General features: G+C 45.2%; 1 protein-coding gene and 1 pseudogene across 3 annotated transcripts; both read right to left on the bottom strand.

Annotated features, from left to right (window-relative positions):
* Window positions 1-2,081: 2,081 nt before the first annotated feature.
* On the bottom strand, window positions 2,082-15,688 carry LOC306816290 (uncharacterized protein). Of its 2 annotated transcripts, XM_079332749.1 has the most exons (11): window positions 15,619-15,688; window positions 13,980-14,046; window positions 12,345-12,449; window positions 11,370-11,623; window positions 9,183-9,307; window positions 8,960-9,050; window positions 7,375-7,645; window positions 6,395-6,648; window positions 4,370-4,494; window positions 3,867-3,957; window positions 2,082-2,565 (listed from the first exon to the last, which is right to left on the bottom strand). In XM_079332749.1, the coding sequence occupies exons 1-11, from the start codon at window positions 15,655-15,657 to the stop codon at window positions 2,500-2,502; spliced, it is 1,488 nt and encodes a 495-aa protein (XP_079188875.1). In that variant the 5' UTR covers window positions 15,658-15,688; the 3' UTR covers window positions 2,082-2,499. The 2 variants fall into 2 exon arrangements, with proteins under 2 accessions (XP_079188875.1, XP_079188876.1); XM_079332750.1 differs by lacking the exon at window positions 4,370-4,494.
* Window positions 15,689-20,401: 4,713 nt separating this feature from the next.
* On the bottom strand, window positions 20,402-24,138 carry LOC306816289 (annotated as a pseudogene). Its single transcript has 2 exons — window positions 23,066-24,138; window positions 20,402-20,630 (listed from the first exon to the last, which is right to left on the bottom strand). The product of its transcript is annotated as an uncharacterized misc_RNA (transcript).
* Window positions 24,139-24,459: the final 321 nt, after the last annotated feature.

Below are 24,459 nucleotides of genomic sequence, written 5' to 3'. Positions count from 1 at the left end.
ACACAATGGGACAGTGTTCTTTATCTTTTCCACCACCCATCCTTCTTCCAGGAAGAGAATCTGCTCTTCATGAGCCACTGAGTCCCACTGCACGACTGATAAAATTACATCATCCCACTGGGAGATGCTTCACCCAGGGGGAGGAGCCAAGCATTTCCTACCTAGATAAAATCTGAGATTTGAAACATCCGAGCAGCCTTTTCCCCCTGGTTTCTCAGTGGAAAACCAGATCCTTCTACATCATCACTGGACCTGTGGACAAAACCTGCACCATTCTACAGGACCACTGCTTCAACAGGACCACATCTGTCACTCCAGGAGGACTTCACCTTTTAATTGGACTGTTACCAACACCCTGACTGACTGATGGGGTGTCAGGTTATATTCTGACTCTGTCAGTGTTTTTTTCCTATTTATTTATATTACTTCATGTTTATTTTAATTTTCCTACTAAAGAACTGTTATTCCTATTCCCATTCCCATATCTTTGCCTGAGAGCTCCCTCATTTCAAAATTCCAATAATTTAGAGGGAGGAGGTTTACATTTTGCATTTCAAAACAGGCTACTGCCTTCCTCAGCAGACACCAGTCTTTCAAAGCAAGAGAAGAAGGAATTTCAGGAAAAAACTGATACTTATCATAAAGAAGTTTCATTTGCTACAAAATTTTCCTACAAGGTGGACAGCTTCATAGTAGAGGTACTGGGCTTCTAAATTCTCCTGATAAAGTTAATTAGTGGACAAACACAAGTCTTGAAGAAAGAATTGACCACAAGAAGTCACTTCAAACATGATATAAACGACAAGAAGAGAAGGAGTTAAAAATAATGCAACTTCTTTATTATTAAAGTTCACTACTAAATTCTGTAATCTTAAAAAAACTAATTCTAAATTTTTAACAGGTATTGATCTGCTCAGTGCTAACTTGGAGAATCCTAAAACAACGGATCTTCTTTTTGAAATAAAAAAGTCGGAGCTCATTGAGTTTTTCAGGCTGAAGCAGAGGACTGGTGCCAGGACTCCACTTACTGCTTGCCAAACACAGATACTCATTGCTGAATGTGGGACACTTTCTTGTGGAGATACTGGCAACTGCTCATCATCTCAGAGTAGCTGGGCTACCCTATGAAGGAGAAATCAAAAGAAAATTAGGGCATGCCAACATTTGTGCAGAGTTTGAATTTCATGTCCGGTGCTAAAAAATAGCCATGAGGCAGATTCTGAAGATTACCAAGCCTAGCAGGTCTGGTTTTACTCAAGTAAAAGAGTAAAAATACACTCAAATTGACTCTAGAGATTTTTTTTCTCTGTGAGTCACTGCCCTTTTGGGAGCTTTGCAAACTGAAGCACTTGTAATACAGGGCTATAAAAAAACTACAGACAAGTCTGAAAGCACAACTACAAAAAACCCAAACCACATCAGCTTCTAAGGAGGACAAAACTCATTAATGCTTAAAGCCAATGATGGGAGAAAAATTTTCTTCATTCCCTTCTAACTCAAATCAACACAAGTCAGGTTTACAAAGCTCATGGCACAAATCCAAGATGAAGTGGTAATGAGAATAATAAAGACTACTTCCCAACACTGACACACCAGTGCTTCTGCTCCTCTGCACCTGAACACCTGGTTCTTTTGGATGACAAAAAATCCCTCCACACGGCAATAAATCCTTCAAAGCCTCCAGAGATTAATTGCTACAAGCAGTAAGTCTTTAATCACCTGAAATTCAGTACCAAGATGGACAACAATTTGTGCCAGGGATGCATCCCAGGGCAGATGCACCTGACTGGTGTGCTGGTGCCAAAGGCCGCAGCTGCCCCGAGCCCCAGGGCTGCAGGAGCCTGGCTGCCCTGGCCAACATCACTGCTCTGGCACAGGCTGGCAGCAGTTCCCAGGGTTTGACACACACACACACACACACACTCCTCCCTGCCCTGCTGCCCTGCAAACGCGAGGGGGATGCAGCAGCGCTGCTGCAGCTGAGCCTGAGCAGCTGCACTGCAGGAAGGGAGGGCCCGGCCGGGCCGGACACACCGCGGGGCTCATCTCAGCTCTTCCCCTCACCCCGCCCATCTCCTCCTTTGGCTTCCTATCTCCCCACTTCACATTTACTGTTAAATAACGTCTGTACTATTGACTCTGCAATATGGGCTTGCTTGCACCCAAATTCAGGCAGAGGCTTCTCTTAACAATCAAATATTTACACCACACTTATCCACAGTGAAACTGGGAAAAGCAACACATTAATACCTTCATTGAATTCCCAGGGACCTTACTGCTTCAGCCTCCCCAATTCTCTTCACTGCTTGTTGGAATTGGGCGTCTTCTGCACACAGGTGCTGGGATTCAAGAACTCCAAAATTTGTCTCTTTCTTGAACCTCATGGATGCAGGGGGAAATGGAGCCAACACTTGGAAACAGGTATGGAGGAGATTGGGATGACAAAGCCAGCAGCCAGGAAGAACAGTGGCCACCAGCTGCTGGCTGGATGTGACTGGGCTACTGGTCAATCCTCTGCTTCTTGCTTATCCCAGGACTTGTAAAGCCAGAAGCCAGAGGCCGTTTCTGCAATAATAAAAAAATAATTCATTAATCTATGATCAGGATCAGGTGCTGCTCCCATTCTAAAAAGCAGCATTTTTGAACTGTCAGTGGTTGAACAAAGCACATCTTTCTTAACTGAAAATAGCTGTCAAACTGGATGTCCTGCAGGTAAATATCTGCTCTATTGCCTTCCTAGTTTCACATCTTAGGACTTAGAATGTCTTTCACCAAGTCTACTGCTAAAAGGCTTTGGGATGTAGACAATCCCTTCTCCATCAAAGGCTTCCCCAAATTGAGGAGGTCCAGTAAGTTTTCTCTAGCTCCCAATTCTAGCTTGTACACACCAGGAAAAGACTCAGCGCTTGCTGTCACACACCCACATGTTTTACCAAAGAGACACCTGGCTGTTTTAGGGTTTTACCTGTTAAAGACAAGATCACTGTTTCACTGACACAACCCAGGAGTACAGGGAATGGTGGCTGGTTGGTTGGTTGTGAATTCTTATCAGGGTGAACAAAGACATCAGTCACATGTCAGCAAACTCTTGTGCTTTTAGCTGCAGTTGCCTTTACTGCAGCAGCCACTCCACTCTTTAGACTCAAAAGCTGATGGCTAAAACATTCTTACATTTGTACAAGAGACTTTCACAAGTGGTGACTTATGAGCCCTTCCTTTTTCCTCAGTGCATTTCCATCGTTTGTCAGCTCCTCCCAAGGACCTTCTCAAAGGTGCTGACTCACAAGACACAACACATGGCCACAAGCTCCCCACTCCCACAGCAGATTTCAGGACTGAGGATGGAGTAGAATTGGACAGCCACGCTGTTCCCAGGCAGAACAAAGGAGGAGGAGAGAAATAAAAGCAGAGAAGAGAGAGAAGGAATATCACAATTCTGTAGATGCCAAATTGGTCTGGCTGTGGGATAGTGTAGATCTGGAGTAAACAATGAGAATGAAAGTGAGAGAGAGGGAAAAGAGAGTGAGAGGGCCCCATGTGCCCCACCCTGCTGCAGCCCCTTATGTACAGTCAGCTTTTGACACAGTTTTGTCATGCATGCAGAGCCAGCCCTTTGAGCCCTTCTGCAGGCAATGAGTTGAGGCTGGGGACTGAGCTCAAGTCTCCAGGCAGAGCAGAAAGTTGGCTCAGGACAGTGCTGCTCCAGCCCTGCAGGACCCTCTCTTCTGATCACAACCTTCCTGCCAAAGCAGTCAGAATGCCTGAGGCACAGAATGCTTAGGCCTGGTCACATCACAGCTTTTGCACCATCAGCAGAGGGCTAAACCTTAATACAAAGTAGGGAATGTTAAAAATGCACCAAATACCTGAGCAGATCTTGCTGGAGCACCTCTCTCAGAAGGCCCTGGAGATGTCACCTGGCTGGTGCTGGTGGGGGTCTGAGATGGAGCTGATTTTCTGTAAGGAGAATCAAAAGTTTCAGGTTACAAGGCCTAAACAGAGACTGTCATAGTTCTTTCCTTGCAGAGAAAACAGACCTTCAGTGTCAGGACTCGAGGAAACAGCATGAAGCTGACTTCAGGGAGCTTTAGGCTGGATATCAGGAAAATGTTCTTGCCCCAGAGGGTGCTGGAGCACTGGAACAGGCTCTCCTGGCCAGTGGTCACAGCAGCAGAAGCTCAAGAAGTGTTTGGACAACACTCTTGGGCACTGGGGGTGATTCTTGTGGTGTCCTGTGCAGGGCCAGCATTTGGACTCCATCACCCTGATGGGTTGCTGCTGACTCAGCATATTCTAACAAGCTAGGCTTCATCTCCCAGGGTGTTTTCTCTGAAAAGGCTCTTTTCCTTCCTCTAAAGACTGAACTTACCTAGAAAGTATTAACTTCAAATTCTCTCTCTCTATTTCACTGTAGCCAGGCCAATCAGTCTGAAGGGTTTGAAACAGATGCTCCTTCAGACTGAAGGAATTGTCCTTTGGATTCAGGTTGGCTACCTACAGGCAGACATGTAAGAAAAGAAATGCTCAATATGGTTGCTATATGCAAATTACAGGAAACCAATTGGTTCTGAAAAGCTGTTTGTGAGCACCCAGCTGGAACTGAGCAATGTCATTTGGTACAGAGATTAATTATTTCTTTATCCTGTGCGTTTGAAGCCATATTAAATTTTCTCCATTTGGAAACAAACAAGGAGCTCTATTCATATCTAGCTAGTGTTCCTTTGAAAACAACACCTCATCTTAGAGATGAGGAATGCGATAGTTGAGTCTTGTAATTAAGGGATGAATATTATGTGTATGTTCAGGGAAGTTTTATTGATATATAGTTATGTGTTTGGGATTTGTTGTTTGTTGTTCTCCCCATAGCCCCCTTCCCCCAGGGAGTTGCCAGGGCCAGCCTTGGTAGTCGGACATGCAGAGGGAGGGCGTGTACCTGTGCCCCTTGCATGGGGTATCTGGCAGGAGGGAAGGCTTGCTACTCTCACCAACACCCAGTGGGCTGTCCTTGTTTGGTTATTCAGTCCTTTTGTTGTGTTTTGTTAAGGTTTTGAATACACCTTTGAAATTTTTAAAAGAGAGTTTCTTATCTCACTGTGCTATGATGTGTAAGGAGAGGTGGTGAGGCCCAGAGTGCCTCTACATGTGGCTGAGCCAGGGTTCATTCCAGCCAAGTCCTGCCATGAGAAGGCAGTGCACATGGCTTGCTGTATTCCTTTGAAAACCAATGAGGTTCATATCTTCCTCAAGACTAATACAAAATCTACTCTAAAAGGTAAAATGGGGTAGTAAAACCTGAGGACCATGAATATCAAACGTGCTGATTCAGAGTTTGTCACCTGACACCTGTTCAGAGTTCCATAGAAAAGCCCACAGGAAAAGTCTCCATGAATTTGACCCCTACAACACATTTAATAATTCATCAACACACCACCACCATCTCTCAAAATTTAGCCTTTTTCTTTCTTTCAAAACACGATAAATACTGCTAATTTGGGTCTGTTCTGATGTCTGTCTCCCCCCAGCTTCAAAAAATACAAAAATAACAAATATACCCAGAATACTGAATCCATGTCTTAAAAGCAGAACTAAGGTTGCATTGGAAGAGAAGCAAGTATGTTTATACCAGATCTCAGCAAGCTCAGGCTGCTCATTTTAGATTTATATAAGATGAACCCCCACTTGCTCTGATGTCCAGAAAAGCCTGAGCAAGGCATTTCAGGGTGGAGAGCTCCTCACACAGCCCCTTCAGAATTCAAAGCAGTACCTTGAACCACTTCATAGCTCATGCAGGAAATTGCCTCCAAGGAAATCTCCTTAAACTTTGCAATGGAATAGGAGAAAATGTTCTCATTTTTTACTTTCTGAAGAGCTGATCTTTGAAATTTTATAATCAACTTGAAATCTAAATGTATTACTTCAGTTGGGATGGCAGAACATGGCTCATTAAATTGTGAATTTGTGTCTTTTGGGTGAAAAACCCTGCCACTGCCCTGAGCAAGCACAGCAACGAACTTCACTGGTTCAGGGAATGAGTTCTTAAATGTCAATGTGGGATCAACTGAAATTGTATCCATGTTGAATCTGACTCCCTTGACTATGTTCCATAACACTTTATTCCTAGCTAAAGAGGAAATATTCCTGCTTGGTACATTAATGCTTGCATAATCCTACTACAGCCTATGCGGACAGGGAATTTTAAAAAGGAAGGAAGGAGCTACTGCATCTTTCAGAGGGTGTGCATCTTATGAATGGCTGCGAGAAAGAAACACTAGTGGAAGTTAATTGAAAGGAGTACTGGAAAAGTCTCTAATTTAAACAGATGAGAGAGCAGTAAAATGATGAACAGCAGAATACAGTGCTGGAGGAATTGCTGGCACAAGCTCCACCATCGCACCTGCTGAAGGATCTTTCCAAGGGAATCCTTGTCCTTTTGCCTGACTCCATCTCTCTGCAGGCGGGCAAGTAACTCTGGCTCCTTGTAATCCCTCAGAGCAAGTAAATGCATCACCCTGTCCCTGTAGGGTCGGCCATAAACAGCAGCGCAGCCACTCCAGTCGATGTCTGCAAGTCTCACAGGCATCATCCTCTTCTTCTCTGGCACAGAACCTGAATTGTTTCCTTGGCCTCCTCTGACCTCTGCTTTGTCTCCTAAAGTCAGGGAAAATCAGAATAAAATAGCTCAAATTGCAGATTTGGGAAGGCACGCAAGTTGATTCCAGATAATGTACCAAGACCCCGAACCTCTATTTCTTTGTCATTGACAGATCTGTAAGAATCCAGACAGTAAAGCATTAAAAGATACAGTCATTAAAAGGTGGTAAAGGAGAGATACTGGATGGGTGTTTTTTGTGAAAAATTCTTTATATGCATGGTGCTTTTATATGATTCCCGCAGTCTGAAAACTCAAGCATTGATCTGTGTCAAGAATGACATGCACAGTGGGATTAAGTGCACCCTCAGCAAGGTTGCCAGCACCAGAGGCGTGGGATGCCATGCAGAGGGACCAGGAAAAGCTTGGGAAGTGGGGCCCTGGGAACCTCATCAGATTCAAGAAGGCCAAGTGCAAAGTTCTGAATCTTTGGATTTGGGACAGCCCCTGGCACAATGAAATGCTTGGGGCATGAGGTGGGGAGGACTTGGAGGTGCTGGTGGATGTGAGGCTGGATAGGAGAAAAAAACACAGAGATAATCAGTAAAAAATGAAAAGGAGGCATGTCTGAAAGTGGTCCATCAGCTTTGCACTTTGATTGTGTGAATCCTGTTCTGCCTGGGTCCTGAGGTCTCTGGGCATCTCTTTGACTTTGCTCATGGCAAGTATTTTATCAAAATCCAAAGGATGGGATTTTTTCACCCTGTCCAATTCCGTTTTCTCACCTTTGGACTTGGGAGTCTTCCCCTGCAACCTGGCAGGCACTGGGATTCCAGAAGGAGTCTGAATTTTATCTTTTTCTTGTACCTCAGGGGTGCAGATGGAAATGGAGCTGACACTTCGAGGCAGGTTCAAAGCTGAACAGGAGGTGGAAGGAAGGAGCAAGGACGAAGGAGAGTGGCCAGCAGCTGCTGGCTGGACATCACTGGTCTGTTGGTTGACCCTCTGCTTCTTGCTCATCACAGGGCTGTACAAATCAGAAGCCAGAGGGCGTTTCTGCAAAGATGATTAGAATTAGCTTTGCTCCCATTCTGAAAAAGCTGCATTTCTGAGCTGGCAATGGTTGGAAACACATCTTTGTTACCTAAAACAGCCTGTCAAACAAGGAGGTGCTGCAGCTAACTCATTCCTACTTTCTCACCTGACTGTTCAGCAAGTCCTACTCCCACTCTGTAGCTAAAAGGCTTTGGGACAAAGACACTGCCTTCAGCAGCTCTGTCAAAGGCTTGTCCAAGTTGGGGAGCTCAGGTTAGTTTCATTATCTCCCTGTTTCTGCTCAGACACACCAGGAGCACACTCAGCTCTGGCTGTCACACACCCACACCATTCACTGCAGCAGCCCCAAAAGCCGCCGGGGCAGCGCTGATCCCAGCGTGTCCAGGGCAGAGATGGGAACAGCAGAGAGCAGCCCCAGCCTGGCTGCAGCTCTCACTGCTGCTGTTCTCCAGAGCAAACCCTGCCTCACCCTGAGCCTCTTCCCTCCCGAGCAGCCACTGCTCCCACCCATGCACATCAGCAGCTCAGAGCAGGAGTGCCAGGCGTGGCTCTGTGCCAGCCTGCTGACAGAAATCCTGTGGGGATGGACCCAGGTGGGAAGAGGATGCTGGGGCTGCAGCATTTCCTGCTCTGGCTGCAACAGAGCTAGGGAAAAACAGAGCTGTGTCCTCCATGAAATTCTTTCATGTATATAGAGTATACCTTTTATGCACTCTATGCCAAGCTTCTTTCAAGGGGTTTGCCTTGCTCTCTTGTATTGGGAAGAAAACAGGCCCCCTCTTGATTCTAAGCCTAAAAAGTCAGAGGTATTCCCTGATGATTCAGAGCCCCCTCCTCAAACATGGGATGCCCTGAGTCAGAATGGGCATAAATGCTGCCCAGGGCAGAGAAACTAAATTACTACAAATACATCACTACTGTAATTTGTCCTTCTTCTAGGCTTCCCTAAGATTTCTATTCAAACAGTAGCACTGGGATGTCCATGCATGTTTTAGGTACTAGAGCTTCAGGATCATCAAGAGCCCTTCACAGACACAGCCAGGTACCAAAACCACGTACCCACCTTTCCTTAGCAGAGCTTCCTATGCACCATGAGAAGCAACACACGTGTGCAAGCTGTTGCAGGCTTTGAAAAGCTAACAGTGTATTACAAAATATCTTGAAAAGCATGCAGGAATCCTATTAGAAGTACACGCTTCAGGTTTTGATGATAGAAACACAACAGTACTGCTTCATATCACAGCTTTGACACCAAAAGCAAGTGGGATAATACATAATACATACTAGGCAACATTTCAAAAATCGACAAAATACCTGAGCAGTCCTCAGTGGAGTATCTCTCTCAGAAGGTCCCAGAGATGATGTTTGGCTGGTGCTGGTGGCATTCTGAGATGGAGCAGTTTTTCTGTAAGGAGGGCCCAGTATTTCAGGTTGCAAGGCAAAAATATCAGTAGTCATAGTTCTTTCCTCACCAGGAAAACAGACCTTCATTTCCCAGAGGGTTTTCTGAAATGATTGTGGTACTGACTGAACTTACTGGAAAAGGTTCACCTCCAACATCTGTCTATCACTCTCACTGTAGCCAGGCCAATCTTGCTGAATGTCTTTAAAGAAATGTTCCTTCAGACTGTAAGAATTCTCATTGGCATCCAGGTTGGCTACCTGTGGCAGACATTTAAAACAGAAATGTTCATTACACCTAAGTGCAGACTCCAGATGTAAAAGTGGTAGTGCAAGGCTAAAGCAAAGCTGAAGAGAAAGTCATGCACCAGTTTTCAAGGACTTTTTTTCCATGTGAAGAACAAGCAGCTGTCATGTAAGAGGCAATGGTATTCAACTAGTGTAGTCCATTTGGGCTGTAGAAATTGGGATGTAAGTAAGTCCAAACTGCTGCAAGCATAGAGGAAATGTGGGCTATGAAAGCCTCACCCTGCACTAAGTATCCAGGTTTTTTGTTCTTTATGGCAGCTTTGAGAGTCAAAGTACACTATGCCAGAACTCTCAATCTTCACCATTTGAAATACACAGAGAGGCCAGTTTTTTCTTCTCTGTTTCCTTTTCTTTTGAGTAAGACCTGAAGAGCACCATCTCCATGGGCAAATCCATATTTTTCCACCCTCAGGGGGACACCTGCTGCCCTCTTGTTTCACCCAGCTACGTTGCCATGGCAGAGCACAGCCTGGGCTTGTGATGGGGCATGTTTTCATCATCCCATGAAACACCACATGGCATTTGTCTCCTCAAACAGAGCTCCTTTTCTTTCTAAAATGCCTGCTCAGAGGAAACTACAGCTTCCTATGGAAGAGCTGTAGGTGATAATCTAGTTAGAGCTACACTTCAAATGCTTAAAAGTAACAAAGATAACCAGAATCAGGAATTCACTTCTTAAAAGCAGAACTAAGGTTGTGTTGGAGAAGAAGAAAGGCTATGCCTATAAGAACTCTGAAAGTTCATGCTACTAGTTTCTTCATATGCAGCAAAAAAATTACACCATCTCCCTATGAAGTTAAGGAAATGTGAATAATAGTTTTCAGGATGTAGTGCTCTTCACACAGCCCTTTCAGAATGCAAACTAGTACCTTGTGGCACTTGAAGCTTCAAACAAAGAGCTACACCTCCAAAATCTCCTTAAACATCGACAACAATAAAGGAAGAGGAGAAATTTTTTTCAATGTTTACCCTCCAAGGAGCTGAGTGTTGGAATTGTATATACAACCTGAAGTACAAATGGGCTACATGCATTAGGATGGCAGAACATGGCTCACATTAAATTGTGAATGTTTTCAGGGTTAAAAAACCCTGTCCCTGCCCTTGGCAAACACAACAACAAACCTCACAGGTTCAAGGAAGGAGTTCTTAAAAGTCATTGTGAGATCAACTGAAACTATCCATGTTGAATTTGACTCCCTGCACTGGGTTCCAAAATACTTTTTTCCTAGCTAAAGTGAAAATATTCCTACTTGTTATGTTAATCCTTGCATAATTCAGCAGCAACCTATGGGGACGGGGAATATTTCCAAAGGAAGGAAAGAGCCACTGCATCCTTTGATCAGTGTGAATCGTATGAATGGCTGTGATAAAGAAGTACCAGTGGAACTGAAAGGAGAACTGGGAAAGTTACTGAATAATAATAAAAGCCAAGGAAAGTGATGACTCAGTCGACACGACAGCAAAGAAACCCTGTGCTCAAAGTTGGGCCACCACCTCTATCATGTAGGATTTGCCTGGAACACCCTTCCCTGGAAGGCAATCCCCACAGATCCCAGCAGAAGGCAAGTACCATTGAGAGGCCACCTCCTCCACTCTAATGAAATACTGCCCTATGCAGTTTCCAAAATTGTCTCCTCAGATATTTTTCTCAGGAAATTTTAAGTACCGCAACAAACAGTTTCACCCAATTGAGAATTTCACCCTCTGAAGTTATTCCATGAACCAGTCAAAAAGTGCAAGGAAAAGAGAGAGGCTGAAATAAGGCGTAAGAAGCAACAACATTACAAAGGATTTATCTTTGACAGTTATTCCAACAAAACAACAACAATGCCTCAAAACTTTTAAAGGTTTTTTTTCTCTCCTAACATGGGCTTTCAGTTGGGGGGAAACTGGGGAATGTTAATGAAAAATTTAAACAAGGAGCATTTCCTAAGCCTCTCATGAGTTTCTAATTGAAACCCTGAAGTAAGACAGCTAAGAGTTAGCACTGCCAGCACCAACTCCAGGATCTCACCTCCTGAAGGATCTTTCCAAGGGATTCCTCGTCCTTTTCCACAACTCCCTCTCTCTGCAAGCAGGCAAGTAGCTCTGGCTTCTTGTAATTCTTCAGAGCCAGTAAATGAATCACCCTGTCTCTGACTGGGCATTCAGAAAGGGTACTGCAAGGTCTCGGGAAGAATTTTGCAGGGTTCGTGGGCATAGTTCTCTTCCTCTCAGGCACAAGATCTGCAGTGCTCTGTGGGGCTTTCCTGAGCTCTGGTATTTTAACTTCAGGAACGGAAAAACAGAAAAAGAATTGTCAAATGGGACTTGGGACAAAACAAGGGAGTTGATTCAAAAGGACTGTTAAACTCTATTTGTTCAGCTTTTGTGGATCAGTAAGAATCCGTAGAGTAAAGCATTAGGAAGAAATAGTCATTAAAAAATCTTGTACTGGAGTGGCACTGGAGGGGAGGTTTTTACAAAAACCTCTTTTTATGCATGGTGCCTTTCTATGATATTCCCAGTTTGTAAGCTCAAGCATTGAGCTATGTCAAGAATGACATGGACAGTGGGATTAAGTGCACTCTCAGCAAATTTGCCAGCACCAGAGGCATGGGATGCCATCCAGAGGGACATGGAGAACCTTGAGAAGTGACCCTTGGCAACCTCATTGGATTTAACAAGGACAAATGCAAAGTGCTGCCTCTTTGGGTCTAGGACATGCCCTGGGCACCAAGGCAGGCCAGGGATGAAGGTGGGGAGGGCTTGGGGGCTCTGGTGGATTAGAGGCTGGGCATGAGCTGCCAACATGTGCTGGCAGCCCAGAAAGGCAACCGTGTCCTGGGCTGCATCAGGAGAAGTGTGGCCAGCAGGTCAAGGGAGGGGATGTGACACACCAGGCACTGTTCTGAAACCAGGAGCTCATGCCTGGTAGCTGATGGCGACTTCATGAGTGTTGGTGAGAAATCTGGGTGCTTTGTCCCTTCCATCAGACACAGAGACTGACCTTTCTTTGCACGTTCCTTCAGCCTTTCAATGTAGGTCAAATTGTTAATGCCTTTCTCCACTTCCTGTTCCTTGGACCATGCCTCTCTGATATTTGCCTGCAAACCTAATTGCACAAACATCACACAGTTACATTCTTTAGGACACTGAAAGCTTGCCAGTTGTTGAATGAAGGCACTACTAATGTTTTGAGAAGTTAAATACAATGTATAGAAAGTTCCCACAGCATTCAAACCAAACACCTCCTAAAACCATACACCTGCATGACTTCTAAAAATATTACCTGAAACCATAACCAAGCATTAACCTGAAAATTAGAAAAGAATCCTTCACAAAGAGAGTGGTCAGGCATTGGGACTGTCTCCCCACAAGACTGCACCAAGTCCACCATAGCTTGGGAAGCATTTGGGCAAGGTCTACAGGAATGTGGTGGGATTGCTGGGGAGGGAGGTAGACTTGCATATCCTTGTGGATCCATTTCAGCTCAGCATATTCTCTGATTCTGTCACAAAGCCCAATCCCTAAGTGCTACTGCATGGAGCATGTTGCAAGGGCACCCTGTACCCTACCAGCAACCAGATCTGAATTTCTCAGTGCCAACCCAAAACAAAACTTGCCAGCCCAAGTTCCACAATTATCTCACTACTTCCAGTTCTCAATCCCCATCAATGAATGTAAAATATTCCCTTAGGATCTATGTAAACCACCACCAGCAATCACACAAATCATCATTCGCATGTGAAACAGAACATCCCCAGCGAGAAATTTGTGAATTTAATTTTGTCTCTCCAAAAAGCCATGATGCTGCTGCCTTAAAATGCTCTGCACTAAGCTAATGCAGAGCAAGAGCTGCACTTCCAGTGGCAGGGATGTCCCTGGAGGCAGGGGACTGCAGCCACAGCCAGGTGAGAGCCCGTTTTCCTCAGGGCAGCTGCTGTGCCTAGTTCAGCTCAGTGCTGCAAGCAGCACCACTGAGTGCCTGCAAGGGGAATATCCACCTCATGTCAGCCTGGAGCCAGGCTCCCTGGGGAAACAGCACTCAGAACAGATTAATAACAAATGGCACTTAAGCTCATTGTGCTTTGCAGACAGTTATGGAATCCGTGGGAAAGATGACATCATTACTTTTCTTTCACTTTCCTTGAAAAGAACCCAAAAGAATTATTTATTAATGGCAACAGTTATTTATTAATGACCAAGACAAAACTAAGCAAAATTCCATTTTGATTTTATGAACTTCTACATGGGAATTCCTCAAGGTCATTTTCTTGTCAATTTCCAATTAAGTTTAAAGGATAAGCACAGTGCCTACGTACTCCAAAGTCCGGTTGCAAAACCAACACATTGGGTGCAAACGCAGCTTAAGTGCATTGGGTGGTCCAAACCTGGATCTCAGTGCCCAAAACTCCAAACCAGTCAAGCTGTATGGGAACAAGGAAGGACTGGCAGGCTTTCCAAGAGGAAAACAGGCCAATGGCTGAATGCAGTGACAAGAGATTGCAAGGTTGACCTGAGGGCAAACCACCTACAGCTGAGATCTCTGAATATATCTCCTGTCCCAAAAATATGTTGCAAAAATGAATTACCAAGTTGAACATTTTACAGACATTGAACAAAATATGGAAAGCAACCCTACCTCCAAGTGGGTTATACAATTTGACAACCTGCACACTTCCAATGTGCGACGCCTCAGTGGTGTTTGGCTAAAAGGAAAAAAGAAATGTTCTGTAAATCCTTCAGCCAACACTCAATTCCTGGTGATTCACCAGGATTTAATTTTAAACAACAGCTCTATTTAAAAAGTTTTGCTGTCCCATCAATACAAACAGCTGCTCTGACACAATTCTCCCTCTGACAGCAGCTGGCTACAAAGCTGCCCTGAGACAGCGACCGTTGCTTAGCCTCCAATGCAGCCAAGTGTTCAAACAGCAAGTCATCCTTTCCCAATTGCTGGAATTTCATAGGCCTGGGCTTCCCTTGAAATCAAGTGCCTGAGTACAATAGAACTGGCCAGAGCTCAGCTGACAAACCAGGTGAGAGTGGTTCCCAAAATGATCACAAAGTCAGGGCAGCACCCGAGGCTGAGATTTATTTGGTACTAAGGAAATACATGCTGGAGTGAGCTCCAACAAGAATTTCAAGTGCAAAAAAAATTTTTACTCTAACAGGGGGCAAACCCCTTTCTCTTTCCTCAGCTTTAGATGCAATTATTTGTGTAGAGTTGAAGTGGAACCAGTTTATCTCAGGTTACTCAGATGTAACAAAATTTGGGTTCATGCTTGGATTACTTATGCAGGTTTTCATGGCTTGTTTAGCCTACGTTTTCTCCTGAAAAATGAATTTAATTAACTTTGGAATTAATTGTTTAATTAATCATAAGCAGTACATTTATTATAAGCAGTGTATTCATCTTAAGCTTTGTAATATTTCACCTTTGAAAGTAGGTAGCTAGGTGTCTTTTGGCCATCTATTACCAGAGCTGGATTGTTAGATGCCCAAAACTTTTTGTTTTGCTGAGCTAACACTGATAACCTTCAAGGAACAAAGCCTGAGGCTGTAAAAGGCTGGACACCTGGAATACAGACTTGCTAGCCCTACAAGAATATGTTGAGGTGGCCAGAAGACAAAGAAGAAACTAAGAAAGACATTTCAGCCTCAGAGCTCAAAAAAACTTGTCTGGGGAAAAAAAAAAAACCCGACTGAAAAACATAGACTTATTAACATGAGAGAAGAGACATCAATATCCAAAACAATATAGAATACTAAGTAATAGATAAAGAGAATGATTCCTTTGAGAACCAATGAACAGGAATTTCTGTGTTTTCTGAAAATGTATCAGTTAGTGGAAAAGTTTAGAAAGTGGTGTGCATGTGGCTGGAGTTCTTCACCATGCACCAAAGCTGGGAATAAAAAAATGCCTAATCCTAATACTAAAAAATTACTCTTCCAGGGTTTCATTTCTCCTTACAATTTTGGTGACACTGGTATAAGTATGGAACAAGGAGAAATCCATGCATTTTGACAAAAGCCATTGCCAGAAATGTATTCATGTATTGACTGAATGTCACAGCCTGGGGAAGCTCCGACTTCCCCTGGCAGCTCCTCAGTGTCATCCCTGGGAGTCGCTTCCCCCGGGGCTGCCTCAAAGGGGCCGTGGGGCACCAGTGGGGCCCAGCCCTGCCCAGCTGGTCCCGCAGGGTCAGCAGCACCTGGCACCAGCACCATGGCCAAGCCCCAGCCAGTGTCACCCCCAGAGCCCGACACCCGCCCCTCACCTCTCGGTGCTGGCCCCTCTGGGTCCCCCTGAGGGGCATGGCAGCGGCCGTGGGGGCTCTGTGGGATGCAGTGCGGGTCGGGGCCCTGCGGGACACAGTGGATCGTGCCCAGGCCCGCAGCTCCGCCATCCCGCCCTGCCTCGGCTGATCCGCTGCCACACAGCCTCTGATCCTGCAGCAAAACCTGGAAAATGTACAATATTTGTCAGGAAAATGTGTTCCTTCTTGTTTGTGGCTGTCAAGTCTCATTAGCAAAAAACAGAGTTTTTTCCATGAAACAAGCAGCCAACAAGCTCTAAGTGATGGCCAGGCCTTGGAAAGGCAGGTCACTTGTTGGCTGAATTGCCTTATTAATGTGTAGGGCTTGGTAGGCTTCAGTGACCTCAGACCTAGGGAAGGTTAGCAAGGCTTGGGAAGACAAATGCAGCTTGGATGGAGGCCACAAAGAATGTAGAATTGATGGGCACAAGGATACTTGGCAAGACAAGGCACAAACTAATAAAGACAACACAGCAACTGTGCAGAATCAGCTCAGGCTGGGTAAAAGGTCATTCCAGCAGGGGCAGACCATGGCCACCAACTCAAGAAACCTCTCCCTAAGACAAAGAGACTGAGCATGCAGACTAATTAGCAGGAGAAGTGAGAAGATTGTTACCCTACAGCAGACAGAATACTAATCATGAACAGAACAGGCTAACCTGCAGTCAATGAACATGAAGAGCTTTGCTGGCTAAAATGTATAAATACTAAAGCATTGTGATATTTGTGATGCTGGCTTTGTGAATTTGCCACTGAGCCCCCCATTTCTGCACAGAACTGTAAATATTTACCTCCACTCAGTGGGTGGATCAGCCTCTTGAGCACCGTGTGCAAGATCCAACCGATCTGGAGCAGCGCTCGCTAAAGGCTCTGACACCTCCGCTCTCGCTGCAGCCGCGGAAGGGTCTGACCCGTCCTGCCTGTGCTGGGGACAATGGCCACGTGTCCTTGGAAATGGGGAGTTCCATGTTCCAGGCTGGCTGTGATGTCACTGAGGAGCCGGATGGGACACACCCAGGGCAGAGGGAATTCCCAATGGGCACAGGTGGGAATGCCCTGCCCAGTTCCACAACTGACTCAGCTCATTTCCAGCTGCACAAAGGGACGCTCCAGCCACCCCAGGTGCTGCAGCTGTGCAAACCAGGGCTAATTAAGTGTTTCTGCACAAAAGTGCTGTACTTGGCTGTCTGCGGGATGAAGGTGCAGCTTAACACCCCTCACTAGGGCAGCAAGGGGCAGCCCTCCCAGCACTGGTCCATCCTGCCGTGGGCCAGTCAGTCTGTGAGGCTTTGAGCACATACATGCTCACTCAAATAGCATCTCTTTGACAAAAGCCCCAAGACCTTTCCTCATCCCAGTCTCCTAAAGGGATACTAGCCAGCAGCATGCCCAAGCCCCCACAGACTCTGCAGGATGAGCTGACATGGAAGAGCCAGCACTGACCCTGAACACAATTGCAGGCTGATAGTTGTGCTGACTGCAGGTGGCCATCGAAGTTATTGACACATCTGGAAAAAGTTTTATAGTCAGCTTCTCATCGTTTTACTTCCATTTCCTCCATACCCAAGCTTACTCCTTATTTCAGTCAGCTGGCACCAAAAAAACTCTTGTTCAGTCATTACAGGGAGAGGGAATAAAAGCATGTCATTGAAAATGTGCTGAATATGACCATCCAAAGTTCCTTTTCCATATCACAAAACCTTGTCTTTGTGTAAAAGACCATGTCCATTCCAGACCATGTCTCATCTCCTGGCTGCCACACTCACAAGGGCAGGGTAATTTGTGGAATAGAAAGGAAGAAAGCAATTTGTCAAACATCAGAGCCCAGATCTATAAGAGAACTATGTGTCTCTTTAGGAATAACTGGATGGTGTTGCTTATGGATTGGCATTTATGGACTTTTGGAAAGTTACTTCTACGAGCCATCAAAGGAATCCAAGGAGGAAATTCACTGGACTACGGAATGTTCAACAGCCTTTCGATATCTTAAAAAGACATTGATGACAACCCCTGCTCTGGAGTTGCCAGATTTGGCTGAACTCTTTGCACTGTTCATCCATGAGCACCTTCACCTTGCACAGTAGCTCCACACTCCAGACTGGGAATGTAGGAAAGAAGCCAGTGGAAAAGAGCATATTCCTCAAAAAACAACTAAACTATGCACTTGAGGGTTGGCCAGTTCACCTCAGAGCAGCAGCCACCATGGTCCTTATTGTTAGAATGGCCTTGACAATGAATGGGAAAAAATGACAGTTTCTGTGCCACACATGCTTATGTCTGTTTTAGAGCAAAAAGGAGGTCACTGCTTATCCCTGAGCAAAACAGTAAAGTAACAGGTGGTACTCCTAGAATGAAAGACGTGGTAATAAAGACAGCTACTACCTTGTACCCTGCTATGTTCCTCAACCCTTCTACACAGAATCATGATCCCCAAGGAAGTATGGAATTTTTGGGAGTGTCCAGTTCCCTGCTAAAGTGGCAATAATGCACTGCAAAGCTCACCAGTACAGACAAACATCCAGAAACATCAGAAACCTAGTAGAAGACAAAACTGATAGAGAGGTGGCAGGACAAAGCATCTTGTTGCCAGTTCTATCCAAAGTTGTGAACCTTTCCAAGTCAGTCAAAGAACACCCTAATGAAAAAAATCACTTAGGAAAATCCTCGAATGTCTGATATAGTTGTGAAGGGTGGTGGCTAACAAAAAACCAACAAGTTAGGGTGTCCAAAGAAATAATGAGACAATCTATAGAAGACAAATATAAAGAAACCCATGGGGTGTTGAGGATTCGGTAGATGATTAGGAAAGGCAGCTACTTGGTGTTAGACTGACAGGAACTGTGACAAGTGAAAATATAAAATCTACTTGCAGAGCAATGCACAGTTTTACAAAACACTGCCATTAGAGATTGCAAAAAAAAAAAAAAAAAAAAAAAAAAAAAAGAGAAAGTTCTAAAATACTATCCAAGGAAGAAATGGGCATTCACAGGTCCATTTGACGCTTCCCAAATATCTTCCCCCCTCAGTCATTTTTCTATCCTTTTGCACAAAAAGTTTTTGTCATTGCTGGCCACACCTCTACCCTCTTAGCTGAATATATTAATGACAGGAAACAGGAAAAAGACTGGGCTTCAAAGTTCCCCTAGATCTGTACAAGAATCAACATCTGTGTCTCTCTAGAAAGACTGGTTGCATCAGAGTATTTTTGAGAGAACTACAAAATAGAGTTTCCATAGGGATACAAGCAAACAATTTCTCTTTCAAATCTGCTGAAATATCTTGTCTCCAACACTTGTAAATGTGTTTTACAAAACACTTGCCAAGATCTCGATATTCCTTGGCTCAGTGACAAATTGAAACCAAGATCTACAGGCAGTCCTGGGAGGTGCTTCAGCTGACAGCTTAGAGCAGCCCATCTGCATTCCTCTGTAACCCTCCAAAACAAGGTGATTTGGGAATGGTGTTGTCCAAACTTCCACACCTTCGACCACTCAAGGCAAAGATCTTAAATTAACAAATGTCTTGGGTTCCAATGCCAGGTGTTACCAAGGGTATGTATTCTATCTTCATCTGTTAAAACCAGGTGGGGCAGTTGTCACCATCGGGTCAGACGTGACATTCACACACACACACAGTTGATCAGAAGAACAGTGGTGTCTTTTGCTCTTTACTCTGAGTGTTCTCCACTTTATACGCTCGTAACAATGCCTGATCTTAAGTCATTGACTACATCACAATAGCTTATTATATTCATTGGTGCAAAGCAATTAGTGTCAATATATTTGTCAAATTTTTGCAGAAAATTAATAAGGCACATATGCACAATTACTTTTGCACGTAGTCAAACTACCAAAATCTTTCAAGTATTTTTTGAAACTAGTTTCCATGCCAATGGCCACATCTTCTTCCTTACTATGGATACACTTGGAATTCTTCAATTGTTGTTTCTTCTACTAACTCTGTTCGACTTACAGGCGAGATGTCAAGCCCCTGCATAGATATTTTAATGTGACATAGGGAAAACTGCTGCAAAATGCCAGTCATTAAATGACCATTACATCTGAGGTAGATGTTGATCCAGCAGGGTCACGCCTCACTCATGGTCTGTAAAGGATGCCTGTGATTCACCAGCAGAACACAATTTACCCACTTCCCAAAAATCTCTACAGACCTAGTCAAAGTACAGACTGCAAATCTGTTGCTTGCAAGCATCTCTTGAAAGACATCTCAAATTTGCTTTTCACAGGATTCATCTGTAAATCAGCAATATATTACATAGAGATTTCTATAAGCTAGCACTTGCACAGACCCACATAAACTAATGTTCTAGTTTGCATTTTTTCTTTTGCAAGGAAGAAATGAATCAGTTATGCAAATCAGTTATTGCAAGGACCTTATTTCAAGCAACTTCCTTTAGAGCAGACAAAAACCAAGCAGTGGCTGATGTTTAGTATTGACACACTGTCACACCGATGCAAAGGTCGGATGCCCCTGTGTGAACACACATTTCCATGGGAGCGAGCCCGGGCTCTCTCTCCCTCGCCCTGAGCTCCGGCGCCAGGCCGGCCGGGCGGCTCTGCCCTCTGCGGGCCTGGGCCGGGCCGGCCGGGGGGCTCTGCCATGGGGCCGCGCCCCTTCTCGGCATCTCGCCGGGCCCCGTCCCGGCACAGCCGGGTCCCCCTGCCCTCAGCACGGCCAGAGCGGGCCCGTGGCTGGGCTGCAATGCTGCTGCTGCTGCTGAGTCTCACAGGAGCCGCCGGGCAGGGCAGGGCAGGGCAGCCATGGCCCCGCGGATGTGCCGCAGCGCTGGCCTGGCTGCTGAGATCCCGGCCTCCTCCAGCGCGGCTGCCGGAGAATCCTCCAGCAAACAGCTCCGGCCGGACCCGGCTGGGATCTCATGGCCCTCTGCAGGCCTCGGGCAAAATATTGACTCTTTCACTGCACAGATGAGGCTTGCAGACCTTCCATTCTCTCTGGAGTGAGAGAAAAGTGACAGACACACAGAAACAAAACAACATGAAGACACCAAGGTCAGTGAAATAGAAGTTCCAAGATGGGAGGGATTGAGGACATGCCTCACTCTTGGACTGAAATTCTCTTGTAAGCTATGGAGAATATATAATTGCTACATTAGACACTTTTTCCTGTGTAACTCATGAAATGCATTTTGGGCAGATGAAGCCTTCTCACCACAGCCATGAGCAGAAGCACCAGTGCTGAAGTAAGCAGGTGTTGAAGTAGCTGTGATCCCAAGAGAATTTTGAACAGAGAGAGAGAGAGGAGTGAAGAAGATCCTTTGCCCCCAGGGAAGAAGAAGAAGACCTCTGTTTCATGAGATGGAGATGATCTCCAATTTAGATGAAGAGAACATTTACTCAAACAGTTTCATCCTTAAAAATAGTACCCCGTAAGTTTGACACGGCCCATAAATTCAGCTGTGGGAAGGATGTGAAAAGATGGGAGGGACTTTGCGATTGGAGATTTCCCAGGATGTTGGTATTTGTGGAAGTTGAAGTCAGAAGAGAACTGTTTTCTTGTGGAGAAGTCTCCATAGACTGACAGGAGAGACTCATCTCCCTAAGTGATCTGAAGAAAGAATACTCTAGAGGTGACAAACTGACTGAATTGTTTCTCTATGTTGTCAGTGGAAAAGAAAAGAGAGTATGGGGAGGAGGGAGGAGAAGTGTTCAAGAGGCTTTATTCTGATTGTTCTTATTATTTCCTTTAGTTTCTGTTAATAAAGTTTTGATTTATACCCTTTCCTTTGTACCTCTGAGCCTGCTTTGCCTTCCCTCCTAACCCTATCTCACAGCAGGAAATTAGTAGACAATTCTAGTGGATGTGCAGGCAATTTGGCCAGCACTAGAACCCACCACAATTGGTGCATTGGCTGGAAATTTTAAATTGGTAAACTAAAACTACTATATGAAATTGGTGTTACTGCTGGTTGGAAGTGAAACCACCACAACTATTTGAGCATTTTCACACCACAGCTCACAAGAACAGTTCAATTCTGATGGCCCTGACTCAGATGTACTGCAGCCTAAAGCATAAAGGAAAAGTCACTGCAGACAAATTTTACTCAAATGTTGAGATTCAAATAAATAAAAATAAGTCACCTTAAATTGGAAACAGTAAAAATCAGAAGGAAGCAAGAAATGGAGATCCTTGATGCACCAACTTCATGTCAACTGGTGACACGGGCTATGTCACCCCTCTGCTGTGGATGAGCTTTCCCCGGGTGAAGGACCCCACAGCAGGGCTGGTCTGCACACTGGAGAATGGGCGCTCACTGAGCCTCTCACCAGAGGCTCCCAACACACACCCAAAGCTTCTCCCTGCCCACCCTTTGGTGCGAGGCTCTGTGCCAGCCTGGCAGCTGACAGCCTTGTGGCTCTTGTCTCCTCCCCAAAGGTGCTAAGCTTGTGCCTTGTGAGTGTTCCCAACTCCTGAGTTTTATCTTATCTTCATCAGTGAACAGTCCAGGGCCTCACCCCAAAGACCTGTTCAGGATATGGTGGCATTCTGTGCAGCTGTTGTAATCCAGTTCTAAAAGTCATTCAAGAAAATGTTTAAGTCAAAACTTATAACATTTCAGTCTCTGATACACAATGAGAAAGAAAAGAATCTTTCAGATTAGTTGAGGTTTCAGAAAATGCATTTATTTACAATCCTACTCTGTAATCCTCTACAATCCTACTCCATATTCCTACTCTATAATCCTACTCCACAATCCTACTCTAGAATTCTAAACAGGGTGTGGAGCAAATGTCCCCTGCAGACCAGCCAGGATGACTGCTCCTGCAGTGGATGTGCTCAGAAAAAACCAGCATTTTTGTGCATTACTAACTCTTCTGCTGAGAAGTGTGAGTAAAGAGCCTCTCTTTTTTCTTCGCTGTTTGTTTCAAGTCCTGCCACAAGCAGCTTTGCTTTTGCAGGCAAGAAATGCAGTGCAGACAGGCTCCAGGGAAACATTTAAAGAGGCAGGGTAGAGAACAGCAAACAAAATACAAAAGATGGAGTGAGAATACAACATCAGGACTTAAGAGTACAGGAATAGAGAAGAGTTCTTTTCAAAGAGGTTGAGCTAACCTAAATGTAGCATTCCTATCAAAATGAACAATAGAAGGAATTGTAGAAGTACTACCAGTCATTAAACCAAGACCAGAGTGAAATCAGCCCCACAGTCACTCAATTCCCCTGAAGCATTTTGTCTCCAATGACTGGTGACAAATCAGGGGATAAAGGAACTGCTAGGAAGCCAAGGAGGAAATGAAAGTTTCATCCCTCCCACAATCCCCCAAGTGAAGAGTGCACAGTAGTGACTTTGTGCCCTCCTGTTCCAACAAGAATCTTAGGTGGATGATCATCAGGTGGAAGGAAGGAAGATGCCACCTTCCTTCCCCACTCTGTTGGCTTCCTGTTTCTGGCCCCTCTCTCCTCAGGATTTCTGTTATCAGGGGCTCTGTCCTCAAAGTCCCTGTGTCCTTTGATCAAGAAAAATCTCAGGTGGACTGCAGGCCTAGGAGGAGGCCAGCGTGCCGATGCCCAGAGTGTTTCTAGGAGACTGCACTTCTCCTTCTGCCGCAGCTCCTCCTGCGAGTTATGCAGGAAAAACATCAGCTTCCCATTCAGCTGCTCCTCTTGCACGTGCACACCAGCTCCACACGGACACTGAAGGTCCTTGCTGCCATCTGCCCTGCGCTGTTCAGCTCTAGTGGAAGGCGTGCCCTGGCGGGGATTCAGTGGGACCAGCATGCGCTACAGCCCATCCTACTCCCGGGGACTCCAACCCTCAAAGGCACTGCCCAGCCCAATGGCTTCCTGAGGCACCGGGTAGAGAGCATTGCTGTCCACAAAGACACGCGTGAAGCTCTCCATCAGCTCAGCTGTCACTGAGCAACCTCTCCCCAGGTCCTCCACAGGCCACTGTATGTTATCTACTAAACGGATGCTTTCCTTATTCCCAACATCTCAAGTGTCTTCTCTGTCTTTGATTCTACCACTGCTGCTTTCTTCCTTGTCACCATCACTGCCTGCTTTTTCACTGGCAGCCATGTTACTTTGCTCAGCTTCTTTTCTGTCTTCATTCTTGTTTCCTTCCACATTTACACCACCCTCTTTTTCATCCTTGTTTCTATCATTGTCATCCTCTTTTATAACTTCCTTATTTTCTTCCTCAGTTGCAGCAAAACCACTACGGCCTACTTCATTCCCAGGATCACTGCTATCTTCCTGCTCAGTCCAATCACTGTTTCTTTGTTCACTGGCATCACTGCTTTCCTGCACCTTCACATCTGTGTATTCTTCCTTTCCATCTACATCATCTTCACCTTCATTTACATCATCACTGTTGCCTGTCTTCATATTTGCACCATAGGATTTTTCTTCATTTCCATCTCCTTCTTCTTCCTTTCCAGTGTCCTTGTCTTGCTCCACCTGTACATCCTTGTTTCCACCTTCATTTGCTTCATCTAGGCCTTCCATAATTCCAGCAACATTGCCATATTTGTCTTCATTTACATCATCATTGTTCCTCACTGTCATATTTGCACCATGGGACTTTTCTTAATTTCCATCTCCTTCTTCTTCCTTTCTAGTATCCTTGTCACGCTCCACCTGCACATCCTTGTTTTCTCCTTCATTTGCTTCATCTAGACCTTCTGTATTGCCAGCAACATTTCCAGGTTCATCTTCATTTCCTTCAGCCCCAGGGCTGGGGCATTGCCAGGGCATGGCAGGGACACGAGCAGGGCACAGGCAGAGCTCACAGGTGCTCAGCACTGGCAGGGGCTGTGTCAT

The sequence above is a fragment of the Erithacus rubecula genome (genome assembly GCF_903797595.1).
Source record: "Erithacus rubecula genome assembly, contig: scaffold_495_arrow_ctg1, whole genome shotgun sequence".
NCBI classification, from domain to species: Eukaryota; Metazoa; Chordata; class Aves; order Passeriformes; family Muscicapidae; genus Erithacus; species Erithacus rubecula.
The sequence above is the reverse complement of the archived record's forward strand: the minus strand, read 5'-3'. Positions and strand labels throughout refer to the sequence as shown.

Bases quoted from the DNA above. Each gene is read 5' to 3' on its own strand.
- LOC306816290 (XM_079332749.1), bottom strand. From the start codon at position 15,657: ATGCCCCTCAGGGGGACCCAGAGGGGCCAGCACCGAGAG. The intron at 12,450-13,979 runs GTAGGGTTGCTT...TTGTGCAATTAG, and splicing joins ATTGTATAACCCACTTGGAG to GTTTGCAGGCAAATATCAGA. The intron at 2,566-3,866 runs GTATTTGGTGCA...TTATTATTGCAG, and splicing joins CTCCAGCAAGATCTGCTCAG to AAACGGCCTCTGGCTTCTGG.